This window comes from Denticeps clupeoides, chromosome 14, assembly GCF_900700375.1.
Source record: "Denticeps clupeoides chromosome 14, fDenClu1.1, whole genome shotgun sequence".
Taxonomy (NCBI): Eukaryota; Metazoa; Chordata; class Actinopteri; order Clupeiformes; family Denticipitidae; genus Denticeps; species Denticeps clupeoides.
The window spans coordinates 13,886,946-13,904,654 of NC_041720.1; the positions used below are offsets into that span (position 1 = coordinate 13,886,946).

At 47.8% G+C, this 17,709-nt stretch overlaps 1 protein-coding gene across 1 annotated transcript; it reads left to right on the forward strand.

Moving 5' to 3' along the window:
- Positions 1-11,111: 11,111 nt before the first annotated feature.
- On the forward strand, positions 11,112-17,335 carry trib2 (tribbles pseudokinase 2). Its single transcript, XM_029003017.1, has 4 exons — positions 11,112-11,416; positions 11,527-13,072; positions 13,963-14,255; positions 16,794-17,335. The coding sequence occupies exons 2-4, from the start codon at positions 12,803-12,805 to the stop codon at positions 17,266-17,268; spliced, it is 1,038 nt and encodes a 345-aa protein (XP_028858850.1). The 5' UTR covers positions 11,112-11,416; positions 11,527-12,802; the 3' UTR covers positions 17,269-17,335.
- Positions 17,336-17,709: the final 374 nt, after the last annotated feature.

Genomic DNA, 17,709 nt, shown 5'->3' on the forward strand with positions numbered 1-17,709 from the left:
CATCTGCACTGTGCTGCCACTCCAAACCCTAAATCAATTTAACACTGACTCACCACAGGACTTCCTTTCTCTGTTTCATCTCTCTCTCCCCCTCTCTCTCTCTCTCTCTCTCTGTTTGTTTGTGTTGTTTGCTGTATTTCTCACACTCGCTTCTTTATTCGTTCTAGTGTACGTGACTGTTCCTGTGTATAAATGCAAGCTAGCACGGTCATTTGCAAAGGCACATATGCAAAGGCACATGTGTATTTTGGGCTTGGCTGCCGGGACATATTTGCATGCTGGGAGATTACAGAATCTGTGCCACAGTGGGAACCTCGCTCATTATTCATGTGCACTAATTTGCGCCACGTAGCGCAGGGCGGCCGCGAACCGAGACGCAGAGATCTGACTCGGGCTCAGGGGCGGGACCCTTGCAGCAGGTTCCCTCGCGATGCTGGGGGGGTCTGAGGGCCGGCTTGGGCATGACCGGCGAGGCGGATCGTAGCCGGGGCTTTCTCCTAATGAGAGAGCCGTGCAGCGCGCGTGGGCCGGCTGACTCTGAAGCTGTAGGTGTGGGCCACGGCCGCTGAAAATAGACACACAGAGAGGGGGGGGGGGGGGGTCGGATTTTCTCTCACAGGCCGACAAGTCACTCCAGCATCTGCAAGCCAGCTGCCCCATTTCACCTACTTACTGTACGAATGTGATGCTCGGCTGCAAAAAGCTCGCCGTGAAAGAGGGATGTGGCGCCTGGGCTTCTGAAACGCAGTGGACCTTGTTTCTATATGCAAATGGGATGGTGTGTTCACAGCGCACCACGTGCGTCCCATCTGTGCTTCAGAAACCGGAACTGGCGCAGAACGTGAAGTGGGGGGTGGGTATCGTTTAGCCAACCTCCCTCCGCGACTTTTATCGCTGGCAGAATTCACGCAACTTTTATGTCTTATTCATCCTGAGCACGCGTTTTCAGGCATCTTTTGATGAAAAGATTTTGGCTCAGTATAATTTTGAAATGTACTGTATCAACAGAATAAATGACTGGCGTGATGATGAGGTGGGGCGACTATTTTAAAGGCCGGTTGAGTTCCAGCTTGGTGCTGAATTTTGGAACTTAAAAGTGGAATTTTTGGACTTAAAAGTGTCATACAATTTAATCTGCTCATGTTCCCTTTGTGCCTGGTGCCACCTTGACAAATGCGCGTCCTGCAACACATGCAGGAAAAAGAAAGTAAAGGTTAAAAAAAAAAAAAAAAAACCCGAGATAAGAGCCAGCGCTCCAGGCCAGACCGGCCTTTTTCCTTTCATTGGGCGCTTATCGTAGATGCAATCTGAAGGCTTCTGACGGCGTACAGGAGGACGCGGTTTCACGCTTGCGCTGTGATTGTAGAGATAACATTTAGGTCACAGGCCTTTGGAGTCATGTGCCAGTGCCGACAACATGGATTCAAGTTTTCTGTTGCTATGACGGAGAGGTGAGGGGTGCGGCAACTATTGTTGCATATTGTTGCACGTTGTGATGCATTAACATGCAGCCAATAGAAACAAAATATCGAAATGGTGCACACACCAAGATGGAGAAAAGGTTCATTATAGCAATTTAATTCAACTGAATCTGGAGTAAAATGTCAGTCTGCCAGGTGTGTTTTGACTGTGAATGTTGCTTGTTGTTGGCAGTGTAGAAATATCCCATGAAACACAATGAGGTATATTTATAAAATGCATTATGTGATGGGACTGTGAGGGTGGTGCACAGTGATGGCATTAACCATGCCTACTTTTGACTTTTTGAGTCCACGACACAGAGCATTTGGTTAAAAAATGTTTTTGCTTTAATACACAAGATGAACACACAGAATTAACACTAAATCATCTAAAACAAAAGCAAAAAGTTCATCCTCCTTTAAGAACATTTTAGCCTCATTCTCATTAATGGCAGTGGGTAATGTTCTGCTCTGCTCTGCAGAAGTTCACATAGGTTCAGTATTCATCTGCCCACTCATTTAAGAAAGAACGAAGGAAAACGAGTGAGTGGGAGTTAAAGTCAGACATGACAGTGGGTGTAAATGCTGAAAAACTGGTAGCTGAATGAGTTGTTAGCCACCACAGTCTGAAGGTTGAGTTTCACGGTACAGAGTTGTGGTTCTTGATAAAAGGTCCTGGTTGAGTCCTGGTTACTTATCCATCATGCTCTAGCACACATAGATGTGTGTGTGTGATCGAATGGTGTGTGAATGGTGTGTGTGACCTGTGGTGGGTTGGCATCCCCGCCCTGTCCCGCCATGGGCTCCAGTACCTGCGACCCTGATATGGATGAAGTAGATATTGATAGTGAGTGCTATATTTCACTCTTTTGCATTCAATATATTGACGCTCTCCTGGCAAATTTGAGACCTGGCGGCACAGGTTAGGCTCTGAGTAGGCCGCCGGTGACCAGTGATCGCGTTTCATTTCATTTCATTTCGCATTCTGTCTCAAGTTACACAAGAAAGCGAGATGGCTTTCAAGAACACATTACGGGAGGATATCGTTCTGAGAGCTGGATGCACTTGTAATGCTTAGCACACTGCAGAAAGTAATATCACACACACATACACACACACACACTCTCATCAAAAGCAAATACAATCTTGGTAAGAGATAGAAAGGGAGGGAGGGAGGGAGGGAGGGAGGGAGAGACTCTTGGCAATCCGCAACAGAAAAAGCCTCAGAATGGAGGCAGGCTGCTGGCGGTGGTGACTCATCCCCCCATTGATGAGGAGCATGGCGATCAATTGCACTTTAGGGACCTGGAAAGGGGAGTCAAGACGACCGTGGGGGGGGGGGGTAGACGGTAGTAGGGCCGCTCTCCAATCCCACTGCACTCCGGCTCCACTTCCTGTCTTGCCCGGAGCTTAAATTAGCCTCCCCTACTGCCCGGATTGTCTGCCCCTCGCAGCCCATACAAGGATGAAGGGATGTAGACGGAGGAGCCGGTGGAGAGAGACAATGGTTCTTCCCTCAAGCCGTCGTGATTCTCGCTCGCTCTTTCTGCAGATCCTATTCTCTTTTCCACACCAGGACTCGGGCCCAGTCAGAGTACACAACTTGCTTTCTGACTGCTTCTGCCTCAGGATAATAAGTGCACTGGGATTAGAGTTGCACCGAAAAAAGATGCAACTTAACGCTGAATGTGCAGTCCGCTGATACCAAGCGATAGTGTCCTGCGGCTAAAATAAAATGCAGGCACTTTAGCATCCAAGACATTATCTTTAAACGTGACTACACACCAAGCAGCTAAAACAACCACCCACATTTTGCCCCCAAAAGCCTTGACATCGAGCCATGGACTCCACTGCTGCAGTACCTGGTACCAGTAGCAGAACTTAATTTCTGTTTTGAGGTTGTCGCATGGTGGTCATTGTAAGAGCATCTGGTGATGGACACAGGTCAGCATGGGCAAACTGACTAAAGTGTCTTGTTCAGGGACACAATGGTAGTAAGTGGGGTTTGAACCTGTGATTTTGTGGTACCCAATAGGGCCAGCTTCTGCTACCCACGTTGCACCGATGAGACTTGGCCATCCATGACCCTGGTCCTGATTGCTTCAGACGTGCAGTGTTGGAGATACCATCAAAATAGTTCAAAATCGTTCAGATCCTTACATTTTGCACCTTTTTTTTTCTGTTTCCAGTTTGTCAACTTGAGTGATAAAATGTTCCCTTGCTGCCTAAAATATCCCACCCAAGGTGCCACCGTAACTCCACCTGTAATAATAATCATTTAATGTCCCAAATAAAACAAAATCTGTCACAAGACCTTAAAACCGAGTTAGACCCTTTTTTTTGCCCTGTCTATAAATACAGCATTTGGACAGGTGCTTTTAGACTCAATTCGATTTATGTAAGCTGTTGTTCAAGGTACTCAAGGTTTGCAGCCACTTATGTAATTTTATTTTATTTTTTTTCCTGAAGCGAGAACAGTTTGTACAGACGGTGCTCCTGATAAGGTTACTGTAGTCTGCAGAGCCACAGAACGGAGGCTCTGTAAATAGACCCGTGCCGCACACCTACTGTGCTGCGAGTGGCTTTCCCAACATTTGTTCTCCCGGTGATGCCATTATTCCCGCGTGAGCGGCGCACCGCGCGGGCGACCGGCCAGGTCGGTGAACGGCGTTGCCCACCTGCGCTGGGCTGTCTTTTTCTTTCCTTTTCTTTTTTTTTTTTTTTTTTACATCATCATGCCATATGCCGCTGGCCTCAAGTGCATGTTCCTTTTGACCTGCGTGCTTGACGCCCTCGGGTTCCCTCATTGGTTAGTGTAAAGTGTGTCAGAGGTGAACCGCATGTCTGTTTGACCTGTGCCCTGTTGGGACGTGTCGTTCCTGAGACCCCCAACAGCTGGCATTCCCATGCAACCTGTGAGCCAGGAATAAGTGGCCACCCGCTTGCATTGTCTTTGCTATCTTGACGCTTTTCTCCCGGCTAGCCGATGTGTTTGGCTTCTGGTATGCTGGCTGTGTTGCAACTGCAGCGTGTATTGTGTGGCCGCAGCCTCAGACTCTGCATCATAATTAGAGTAGCTGCGCTGGAGAGACAAAAGGAGGACGCGCACAGGGTGTATTAGTGTCTCTTGTACACAGCGTGCTGCGGGTGTCAGCGCATTGCATCGCCGCCTTTGAAAAAGAATCGATCCGTGCGCCACTACAAGTCATGCATGATACATCTGCATCTATTTCAGCCTAATGTTGGTTATTGCGCTGCCCACAGGATACCTGTTGAGGCCCACACACACACACACACACACACACACCATTTTTTATTTCTTTTTTGCGTCAGATCTGCTTTGATGTACATCATCTGTCTCGGAGCTGGAAGACAGAAGGTGCTAAAAAAACAAACAAACCAAAAAAAAAAGATTCTATACAGCAATCACTTCACAGGAAGCTGTCATTTCACAGCAGGCCGTAAAATGCGCGCAACAGGATGCAGTATGTGCACCATGCATAAACAGTTCCAGCTATTTTTTTCTTCTCCTCTTTCAGGCACCTGGTCCTGGTTTGCTGGAGTCCAGAATCGGTGCGAAATCTTATGGAATGTGCAGTAGATGTCTGTAAACACGCTACTGCGCCTTTACCGGTAATTTGTTGATGGCACACTTATGGCATTTATCGGACACCAAAGGCTAATCGAATTTGTCGAGCGCTGCTAAAGGGTTCAGGGAACCACAATTCTTTTTCTGATCCCCTGACTGGTTTCACCCATTTTTTCAGCGGGGAGGCCTCGGGGTTCTCTGATGTCGGCGTGGTGCATTTTTTCCGTGGACAGGTGGTGAGGCATTGGAATGCGATGGGAATGTGTCAGTTTAGTCTGCTGCCGGAGATGTTGCTGTTCTTTTCCTCTGCTGGCACACATAAAAAGGGCAAATTCCACGGAAATGACAATACCAGGGACGGTTAGATCAAAGCCTATTTTCTTCTTCTTCCCCCAAAACCGACCCCCCTTGTATTCCCATTCTAATTTCCTGGACTCATAAAAGAGAAGGGCTGTGGGGTGACCTTCAGCAGTTTGTTCACTCTCAGTATTAAAATGGATCTAATTTAAGGTGAAGGACTGTATCTCTACATCTACATCTCCAGTGGAGAGACGGTGTAAGAGGAAAATTACATCCCGCTTGATTAAATATCATGAACTTGTTGCAGTAAATGCTGACAAGCTCTTATTTAAAACCCATCTTAAATGTCACAAAATATCGTGGTGACTTCATAGAGCTCTTCAATTTATATACAAATGTGCTTTCTCTGTTATATAGTTCTTTCCCTGTCATCAGTGGAATTGTCCGTATCATTATTCCAAAAAACGATTTCCTTCAATTGTTGAACCCCAACCATATGTTGACTATTTGAATGATCGGGACATTTACGTAGGCCTATTGTGAATTCCTAGTGTTGAAGACTGATTGTAGGTGATATTTTGCATATACGAAGCGCATATTCTGAAGCGAATGACAAAATAACGATTTACAAATTTTTTTTTTAGATACATAATACATTTTTAGATACATTAGATCCTTTATATAGCACTGGGTATTTCAAAATGAACAATGATGTTCTGGTTCCTTGGAATTTGTCCAAAGGAACTTATCCTCTTCTCACAGGCATGAAAATTGTAAATGGCCATGCCGGGGACACGCAGAGCTACTCCAAACCGTAATTGTGGTTGCATTTCAGTCACTTGAGAACATTTCAGTCACGTTGGAGGAACTCAGCAGCAATGCTAACCTCCAGCCCTGCGCGCCACAGGCACGCTTTTGTAGTGCAATTCGCTTTGCGACAAGCCTGACACAAACATGCCATTAGTGTCAGTGATAATGGCACTTACTGAATCAGGAGCGGTGGAAGTGGACATCTTGGTGAACGTTTTTCGTAGTTCTCTCATGATCTTGTAGTAAACACTAGTGAAGATTAGCACGAGATTGCAGAACTGCTTCAGTAAGCCTTTATCCACACTTGCCCATTAGACTCTAACTCTAGGAATTCCTCTCTGGTTGCCATGGTGAAGGAGGCAAGATGACCACCCCTGACTCCACCAGAAACATTTTGTTCCTTGGTATCGCACGTACATCGGCTGTGGTAGAACCTGAGTGTGAAGCAGCAAACTCGCTGTTACCCCGAACCTGGAGGTCCCCCTTATGGGACATAATAAATGAATTTAAGTATATTGTACATGGATAATTAAAAAATTACCAAAACTTAAATCAGATCTGAAAATTTAAATCTAAACATTAGATTGCTCCACTGAAACCCATTTTTGAAAAACTATCTGTGTATAAAAATATGAATAAAACATGCATATGCATTTAGGGGTATTTGTGCATTTGTGTATATATACATGTCAAAATAAAATTGCCATTAATTGCTATTTAACATGGTAAAATAAATGTATTTAGTTTACTTCCTGTGTGGGTCTGACCTACGACACATATGCAAATACAAGATGCAAGATGGAGATGGATTGCGAAGGAGTCCAATTTTTTGTGGTCCTTTAAGACATGTAGAGCATGTCTCAGGATATGCAGATAAAAACAGATGCAAGAAATGACTATGGGCATCTTGGAAAGGAGGAACTAACTACTTGTTGGTGTGTAATTATTCCAGTTGACCAGAAGAACTTTAATAATTGATCGTTTCTGTGTGGAAAGTTTAAAAAGCGAGGGACCTGATTAACAGCTCTCATGCATTTCCCTCCTGACACCACATCACACTCACAAGTGTAGCGCAAGATCCCGTCTCCTTCCTTCCTTCCTCCTCTGTTCCCCTCCATTTTCCTTTCTTGTCATGCACTTTGCACAGTGCCATCAGAGGCTGGTACAGACGCTCCTCACATCTCCTCACCACGTCCACTACCAAGCCAAACATGCAGATAGACTATCAGCACTTGAGTGACTGTGACACTAGTAAATGCTCCCATCGCAACATCTGTGCACCTTTTCACGCTGTGGCCAGAGAGGAAGCGCCTCTATTTCCGAGCGATCTAAGGTCAGGCGGCTGAGACGGGGGATCCCTTTGAACCGTCCCGGAGAGCGTCGAGAGTGGGGCGTCTGCCAGCTGCCCTGACATGGCGCAAGCCACATCGGCGCTTTATGGGACCGGGTGAAGCCTCAGAGGAGATGCACGCGGCCTGCTGTTGGGCCCTGTGCATCGCAGAGTGGGGTATTGTTGGACGCTGGAAGATCTTAGCTTACGTACTACTAATTGCCCGCACTTAATAGAAACCAGGCGCTGCCTTTTATGAAAGAACGGGAGAACGAAAGAACGTGTTTATTGCTGCTAGTGATGTTTATGGTCCGGTACTGTTCCCGTGGGGATGAAAGTGCGTTGCCATGGCACCAGTATCAGTAGCTGAAGACTCGCAGGACGGTCGTGCCGCGGGTTGATACGCGTGCACGTGCGTGTGTGTGTGGGGATAAATAAGCCCAAAGACATTTCATGGTGGGCTCTGCTGATCCCATCAGCTGAAGGCAAGAAGATATCTTTCTTCTGGCAGCATCTTCCGTCTTTTGTGCCGAGATGGATCCTGCCTCCTAATTTAATTCCGTGGTTTGTCGTGCTTATTAGCAATGCTGGTAACGCTAAGAGCTTCTGGAAATCCCACCTGACAGCGGACCGTCTGTATCTGACTAAGGATAAATGTCTGTGGAAAAGCGAGCACAAACCAAACGTGAATGACCTCAAGCACCAGATACTCATAACTATGTAATTACATATTCTTATCAAACGTATAGAATTAGTATAGCTAATGAAGAAAAAGATGTATAATTGAAAAACTGTTCTCAGATAATCAGATTTTACACATTAATTGACCGATTACGCTAAAGCCTGTGTTATACGCGATAAGGCTTAATTTGTGAGCTTGTTTTCTCATGTTCACATGCATAACCGTTCATTTTGGAGACTATTAACCTTATTCTATGCTTGATGACACGTCATCACAGTTCAGACATAGTGGCATATTTGTCATGTTTATTGGCTTTTAACGTTCATTCGTGAATGTAAAGAGACAGAATGTACAAAATGAAATGAGGGACAGATGGGTGATTTGGCTTCACTTTTAGTCCTCTTATGCCTAAAGCTTTAAAGCTCTGTTGAATACTCTTATTTGTTTGGCGTTTGTTTGTTTATTTATTTATCTATCTATTTATTTATTTATTTTATTAATCGCCTCAGACTGAAGCGTGAGTCACCCTGTCAGACGCAGAAGCAGCCACAAGCTCTTTCCTGCCATCAAGACTTCTCTGTGGGGGGAAACAATCCGAAGCCGCTGACGCCTGTGATACTCCCCCCCCCCCCCGCCCTCGAGCCCACTGGCTTCATCTCCTTTATCCGTTCTTTTTTTTTTTTTTTTTTTTCTCGATTTTTCATAAACAAAAGACATTGTTTCGTGTTCGTCTGTGTCTGATTCGACGCCCACGCATCACCACGACCTATTAATATGACGCCCTGCTCTCACTTTTGCTGAGTTTTGCTAGCAGGAGGTGTTGGCAAGGTTGGAAACAGGGCATCTGTGGCATATGTGCATTGTGGCATATATATTTTTTCGAGGGGGGGGGGGGGGGTCGCTTTGTGTACACAGCAAAAAAGGAAAAAAAAAAAAACTAATGCAAACCAGTGCATGAAAGGCGCCCGATGCTGCAGTGCACCCAGTGCTGTGTTTTGGGTAAACATGGTGTCTACCCTGCAGCTGCAGCATAATGGTCTTATTCATGTCTATGTAATTCAGAGTGCATTTTGTAATAGTGCGTGTACTTTCTGCTGCGAAGAGAGAGCTGGATCAGATTCAACAGTATGACTAAAATGTCAGCGGCTCCCACTTCTGTCCCCAGACTGCCACTATTTGCAAGATGCATCCAAATTAAACACGGCTGCATGAATTCATTATTGCTGTCGTCAAATAATCATAAGAAGGCATATAAATATGAATGCTTTGATATCAGTGCAGATACTACATAGATGGCTCCGGTGTCCTGGATTGTTAAGAAGATTACAGCAAATGACCTTTTCTTCCTGCTTGGCTGTGGAAGAGTCACCATTCTGTCATGGACGCTGGTGCGACAAGTGATGAGAGCCAGACCCAAGGCATCTGATTCAGACTGGAGTCAACCGTCTTGACCTTTCGGACGCGTCTTGACACTAGGAAAGCCTTCACCTCCATTCTGGAACTGGTGGTAGGATATCTCCTTGTTCACAGTTCCTCTTGGGTTGTGTCAGTGGAAATTTGCTTTTGTGTTCATTTGAGGGTGGTAGTAGCCTAGTGGGTAACATACTCGCCTATGAACCAGAAGACCCAGGTTCAAATCCCACTTATTACCATTGTGTCCCTGAGCAAGACTTAACCCTACCCTCCAGGGGGGGACTGTCCCTGTAACTACTTATTGTAAGTCGCTCTGGATAAGGCCGTCTGATAAATGCTGTAAATGTAAACGTGAATGTAAAACTTGCATGAACACTATGGAAGGGGCCATGATCACTGATAACACATCTCCTGGGCTTCTGGAAATAAATATCCACAAGGCTCAAAGGGACAAGGAGGGGTGCATTTTCTTTAATAATCCTTAATAATGCATTAGTGAACATGCCACCTATGCAATATCTTGTTTACACCAGTCTTTGCTCCGTTTTCTGTGTTATGCTGCTTCCAATTGAACCAAATTGTCTTGATTTGACATGGTTTCCCGAAGTGCTCCAGAACAGCCCTGGAGGTCCAGCTCAAAAACCAAGACTCTCCATCCAGCCTAATAGATTCAGTCTGAGGCCGGAGGGCGCGAACAGGCTCTGTGGAAGAATGACGTTCTCTATGTGAGGAGCGCATTTTTACAAAAGCGTGGGTAAAACAAGGCCAAGGAACACTGGGAGGCTCCTCCTCTGGGCTTTGGTGTTCAGCGTTGTGTTGGAGGAAGGGAGGTGGTACAAATGAACAGTCTCGCCTGTGTCTCTGATCCAGCTGTGTGCATTCCACTGGACGCCCCGCATTCCAGGGCAGGAATTGCTCAATCCCTCCTGTGCCTGAACACTTCGCTCACCTCTTTCCGCACCGTCCCAAAAAACCGAGCACTGTCATCCAGAGGGGAGCGTCTGCATTCTGTAGCCTCCTTTAACCACTGCTGACCCCCTAATGAGCTCCCCAAACGATAAAAGTGACGTTTTATTATCTTAAATTTACTACAGTTTCAACCGTGGGGGCCTATTATTTTATGCACCGCACTGCATACATACTCACATTGGATAACCTCTAACCCGCAAAAGCTCTCACCCTCATAAATATCCTTTTGCTGTGCTACAGCTGCTGTTGAGATAATTGTTATCCATCCTACAAATAATGCACTCTGAATGCAAGCTACTGAACTTGGCCAATAGGTCTGATTCTGTACAATTGGACAGTACAGAGAACCACTGAAAACAGACACTTATAGGGGAACTACAGCAATTCAAGTGGTAGTAGCCTAGCGGGTAAGACACTCAGAGTCACAGGTTCAAACCCCACTTACTACCATTGCGTCCCTGAGCAAGAGTGTCTGAGTGTCTTCAGGGGGACTGTCCCTGTAACTACTGATTGGAAGTCGCTCTGGATAAGATAAATGTTGTAAATGTACATTGTACGTGCATTCACCAGGAATGCTGGGATCCGATTTAAGTGAGTTCAGCTCAGTGCATGCTGGACATTATTCAATTAACAGTCCTGAGAATGAAAAAAAAAAAGAACATTTCCTGTCCTTGCACCTTCTTCATAATGTGTCGCCTAAGGGCAGGTTCATGGCACATTATTTCACAGAATGCTCCATGCTTGACTGCAACACCGAGCCACGCTGTCAGCCATGTGCCATTTGAATGTAATGTCAGTTTGATCAATGGCCTCTAGTGACATGTCAAACCACTGAGAGAATCCTATTGACTTTCACTGCACAGGTAGGCTTCACATTTACTCCGTTTATCACAGGTTCACATATGGCTGTATTTGATACACACACACACACACACACATATATATATATTTTTTCCTTCTTTCCTTTGGACAGGACAGGAATCACAACCATTCGCCCTTTTATATTTGACATTACATACCATGATGTTGCCATGCCGAGCTAACGACGTGCGACTCATTCATCTCACATGACCCCCGCATGGACTACAGTGAAGCGCTTTAGCTGGTCGGTGGGTGTTGCCAGGTGTCTTTAGAGAAAATACGCTAAAAAAAATTTTATTATAGCTGATAATTGTAAACAGTGCAACCAAATATTGCTATTAATATGTAATAATTATATATAATAATATATTATAATTTATGTACTATGAAGTCCTGTAGTCTGGGGAGTGGAAAAAGAAGGGTATATGGGTAAAAGGCATCAACACAATTTTTTGTAAGTGCTTTATTTAGACTATTTACTCGTCTTATTTCTTATTGTACATAACCCTGGTCACAGCCTTTCAAATTGTCGGATAAGAGCGAATTGCCACCGCGCATTAAGCGCTCTCCGCGTAAAACCGCCGGGACCTGGCAACAACGCTGCCCGGCGTGAGCCGGCGGCCAATGGGCTTCCCGCAAACGGCGTGACGCGGCGGGGGCGGGTCGGAAGCGGGCCGGCGGTGTGCGTGCGTGGACGGCGGTGGCAGCGCAGTCGGCTTCTGCACTGGTGCGCGGCGTGTGTGCGCGGCTGACCCGGCGCTGAGTGGACTAGCTGCGAGCGGCCACGTAAGTACCACGGCACCGCAGGAGAGGAGCGTCTCGCTGAGAGCCCGGGAGAGGCCAGGGAATGTCGGCCGCCCCTTCCTCTTAGGCAGCCAGCGCGACTGTTCCGCAGGCATCGCTTTTGCACGCATTCCGTCGCAGAGAACGCCGACGGGGGGGAAAAAGGGCTGGTAATCCGGATGATTTTTTTTTTTTTTTTACCCCTGTCTTGCCATATTTGGTCGATGGCAACTGTAGCTGCATGGAAATGATTTGTGGACCGAGGCCTCTCAGGAAATCTGAAACCACCACCCGCAATTAGCAGAAACCCGCTCTACACCGTGCGTTCGATTAATCGATTATTTGCGATTCCCCCCCCTGGAAGCAACTCTTAGATCTTCTCCGGTTGTCACTGTTTTACCAATCGGCCTCGGAGGACCGCGCCGATCTTCTCCTTTTCTGTCTGATCGCTACATGTAGCGATTAGTCGCCCCCCGTGCAAGTCGCCGAGAGGTTCTGCGCGCTTCTTGTCGGTATTATCGTCTGTCCTCTCCCCCCCCCCACGACCTCCGGAATACCTGCTGTCCCCCCCCCATCTCATTCCCGAAAGATCCCACCGCACACCCATGAACATACAGAGGTCAAATCCCATCAACATTTCGCGTTATGGGAGGTCGCGGCACAAAGCGCACGACTTCGAGGAGTTAACTTGCCTGCGGACCACCGAGTCGAGTCAGAGCTTCAGCCCGAATTTGGGATCCCCGAGCCCCCCGGAGACGCCGGATCCCTCGCACTGCGTCTCGTGCATCGGGAATTACCTTCTGCTGGAGCCGCTGGAGGGGGACCACGTTTTCCGGGCCGCCCACTTGCACAGCGGGGAAGAGCTGGTCTGTAAGGTGAGTCGATCGCAGCCACGGAAAAAAAAGCATTTATCATCGTTTTATTTTAGCTTGCAATGCCGAGAGGGGTTTAGGAAGCGTTCCACTGGCTGGAGAACACCTGGGGGACGTGAGGACGTGCACCCCCCTTGTCATGCTGATCGGGTTTCAACCTGCAAGGCTGACAAAGGGGGACGAGGAACAAAGTCCCTGTCCCCAATTCGTCCACATCCAAGCTAGGATCGCTCCGGCCGAGGCGTCCCTGTGTCCCCGTTATGACCTTACGGCTTCGCTCCTTTAGAAAGTGGCAAGTTGTGCAACGACTGGTGACGAATGTTTGCCACGCACACCAAAAACTGGCCAGGTCCCCGGCAGCGGTAGATCATTCATCCCGCCGCGGAGTCCTCCCATTGTCACTTAACAAGGTTGTACGTGTGCCCTGCGGCCGAGCGTTACGCGCACGGGTCACGCGATTCCACCGATTTCGGGCCACGGGCCAGCACTGCGAGTCCCACAGTTTGGCGCCGATAAGACCTTTTAGCACCGTACCGGCCCACTGTGCTATTTTTACCCGGGCTCCATTTTGTGTGTCTGTTACTAAGCAACATCAAAGATCAGCGTGTGTGTTTTGGGGGATGAAAGTTGCAGCGGAGGTTTGTGTGTGTGTGTGTTTTTCCCTCCCCAACGTCCTAAGATTGATTTTGGTTAAAGCCTCCGCTCCCCTGGCTAGCAGAGTAAGACGTCCCTGGCTAATTGGAGTAAACAAGTTCAAAACCAATTAATATTGAAGCCACCGAGGAGCGGAAGCGTGAACTCTGAACCCTGAGGCCCATCGGATCAATTCCTGGGTGTAACTCTGTGTCTCTCTCTCTCTCTCTCTCCCTCCCTCGCCCTCTTCCACCCTGCAGGTGTTTGACATAAGCCGATACCAAGAGTCTTTGGCAGCCCACTTCGCTCTGGGCGTGCACCAGAACATCAATCAAATAGTGGAAATTCTTCTTGGGGACACGCGGGCCTACGCGTTCTTCGAGAGGAGCCATGGCGACATGCACTCGTTCGTCCGGACCTGCAAGAAGCTGCAGGAGGACGAGGCTGCCCGACTCTTCTATCAGATAGCATCAGCGGTGGCCCACTGCCACGACCACGGCCTGGTGCTCAGAGACCTCAAGCTGAGGAAGTTCGTCTTCAAGGACGAGGACAAGTAAGTGGGGTCAGACTGAATTGTTCCTTTTGAGCAGTTTGCGCCACATCGGCAAAATAAAAGCCCCATATCACGTAACTTTACCTAATGTGTACTGTGCCAGCGGTGGCCGTAATCAGAAGGTTGCCGGTTCGAATCCCGGTCCGCCAAGGTGCCGGGCGCCTGTCATGGCTGCCCACTGCTCACCAAGCGTGATGGTTAAAAGCAGAGGAGACATTTCGTTGTGTCACTTCACTTTGCTATTTTTTAAAGGCCCTTCCTCGTCTGACGTCATAATGCGTGTCCCTTTTTAATGTGTACTGAAAACACTTCGTGAACAGTTTCAGGACTGCGTCTTTTATTGTGGCTTTGGACCAGATTTATAAAGCTACAGAGGAAAGGCGTGCAAATTTTGGGCATCAGCATTTTTAGATATGGGCCCAGTCTTGATATTTTGTCGCTGGTGAATCCACAAGCCACATTTATACAACTTTGGGTTCTGTACTGCCCTCTAGTGGATGTTTCACTCGACACTGCGATACAGCAATAACTGGATGGGGTCCGTTGAATCATGTGAACCGGATGTCTGTAGTTTCATGCATAAGGATGCATTAAACGATAATTTTGTGCTGTCATGTTGCACAGATATGACGTTACAGTAACTCGCCGTCGCCTCTTCAGGTGGCATTGCATGACATGGCAGTATCGGTGCAACACTTTTGATTTCTTCACATTACATTTACATTTACAGCATTTATCAGACGTTCTTATCCAGAGCGACTTACAATCAGTAGTTACAGGGACAGTCCCCCCCCCTGGAGACACTCAGGGTTAAGTGTCTTGCTCAGGGACACTATGGTAGTAAGTGGGATTTGAACCTGGGTCTTCTGGTTCATAGGCGAGTGTGTTACCACCCATTCACGTTATGGTTGTAGTATGATTGTTTTTAAGATGGTACTTGTTAGATGGTTTAAACAGACATGGAAGAACTAGGCCAGGAACCGCCGTGGTCCACTGCTCCTGTTCACCCTAGATTGGCTGGCGGGACACACCCGATGCCTTGCGTGCGAGATTCCTGACCCCGCTGGCCGTTTGCGATGTCAGTCATCCTGCCCCCGAGCGACTGACGGGAAGGGTGTAGGTCTGGACGTGACCCCTCTTGGTGGTTGGGTTTCACCCTGGTGGGAAATCAAACACCCGTCTTGCACCAGGAAGGAAAGGAAGAAAGGGAGAGGGTACGTGCAGACGCAACGCGATCGGCAGGCAGGGACCTGACCCGGTTATGTCACCGCGCTCACGGGATCGCGCATATCAAAAAAAAAAAAAAAAGAAGTAAATATATAATACTCCCCCCGTGCTTGGATGAACCTGGTCCCCCTGGAGAGACGCCGGCCTTTCGCACGGCCGCCAGCCTGTTGAAATGTTTCCACCGCGGTTCGGGACCGAGCCACGCGTCTGACGTGCCGCTACGGGGTTATTTTCGGCCGGCAGGCCTGTGGGTTTTGAGCTGAGCGGTCCGGAGGTCACGAGGTCAGGTCGCAGAGTGCGGCCGCGTTCGCGACGATCGCTTTAAGTCGCTCCCGTTGGGTTTTGCCTGCGCAGAGCTCGCCGGCGACCCTTGAATGGCACCTACGATCTCTTTATTCGGCCAGGTCGCCTGCAGCTGTGAGAGAGAGAGAGAGAGAGAGAGAGATATATATATATATATATCTTCGTCCGGGCTGGAGGTGCAGATTCCCCGTATCGTTGCGTGTACCACTGGCAAGTTCGTAAATCTTCGCTTGACACACAAGGCCACAAAGGCTAACGGAACGCAAAACGGAACCTCCGCTTCAGGAGGTGGCGCAGTATTTGTTTATCCGGACGTTGCCGCGGCCAAGCACCGTTAATCATGGCTCACTCGTTCTTTTATCTTTTCCTTTCTTTTTTTTTTTTTTTTATTCAGGATAAGTATCCTCTGTTCTGGTTTCAACAAGGTATTATTTTACGCTGTGAAACAGTCTATTGCGGCGTGATGAATCACGTTGCACTCGTTCACATGCTCGTCGAGTTCAGAAATAGCAAAGTGGCTGAAACGGTGCACGAGAGAACAGCAGGTAGTTTATTTTTGTGCGTGCCGCCGTTTGTGGTAAATGTGCCGTGAGTGTCAGTTGGCGGCTTCGTTGTCAGGCGTCTCTTTTGATGCTACTGATGGTAAAGAAGTGTACTTCAGCCTGAGATGTATAATAAGCCATCTCCGGATTAATCGAGATCCAGAGCAGCGTAGCCCTTGTGGCGTTTGGTGCCGTCTGCGTTTAAAATATTTTCATCTGGTCGCGCCTAATTTCCACCTGGAAAAAAAAAAAGATGCCCAGATGTCTTGTGTTTGAGCAGCTTGGTTGCTGTGTGTCTCCATTTGAAAATAACGTGGCGGATGTCATCTGATTCGTCCTTAATGTCGCTAGGATGAATTTCGCATTTGTGTTATACGTTCCGACGGAATGGCACTTCAGAAACAACGATTATATGAATCGTATGTACCAATTTTAACGCGGCTACGTCTGTTCTTCTGCGCCGCAGGAGCTTGGTGAAGCTGGAGAGCCTGGAGGACACGTACCTGTTGGCGGGCAGCGACGACTCCCTCTCAGACAAACATGGCTGCCCGGCCTACGTCAGCCCAGAGATCCTCAACGCCAACGGCAGCTACTCCGGCAAGGCGGCGGACGTGTGGAGCCTGGGCGTCATGCTCTACACCATCTTGGTGGGCCGCTACCCCTTCCACGACGTGGAGCCCGGATCCCTCTTCAGCAAGATCCGGCGCGGCCAGTTCAGCATCCCCGAGACTCTGACGCCCAAGGCGCGCTGCCTGATCCGCAGCGTCCTGCGCCGCGACCCGGCCGAGCGCCTGACCTCGCGCGAGATCCTGGAGCACCCCTGGTTCCTGGCCTGCGCGGGCCTGACGGCCATCGCCTGCCCGGGGAGGGGCGACCGTGACTCAGACCAGACGGTGCCTGAGGCCAGCATGGAGGAGGAGCTGGAGCAGTACTTCAGTTGAGCAGCACAAAATAGAAGAGCGAGAAACATATTGCCACATGTTTTAAATTAACGTGAAGTGGATAACATTCATCCTAAAAAAAATCTTTACATATCTTTTTTTTTTTTTTTTTTTTTTTTTTTTTTCCTTTTCATTTTCCATTCCATGTGGAGAAACCTCATAGAGTCTGGCGTGGTGGCAAAAGCTCCATAGTTGGACATGCAAACCGCAAGTGTAATGTAGCATTTTTTTTTATTTTTATTTTTATTTTTTTAAATGTGGTGCTCTCGATGTAAAGACATATGCAGGTCACATTAAGCTACAGTCGAGTGCAGATGGCATTGGACACCTCAGCCAAGGAGAACAAGAACTTCAGTTCAAATGAACTGCAATGCCACTCCATTTTTTTTTCCATTTTCATTTTTTTGGTTGAAAAAAAAGTCTGCCTTCAGAAAAAATAGC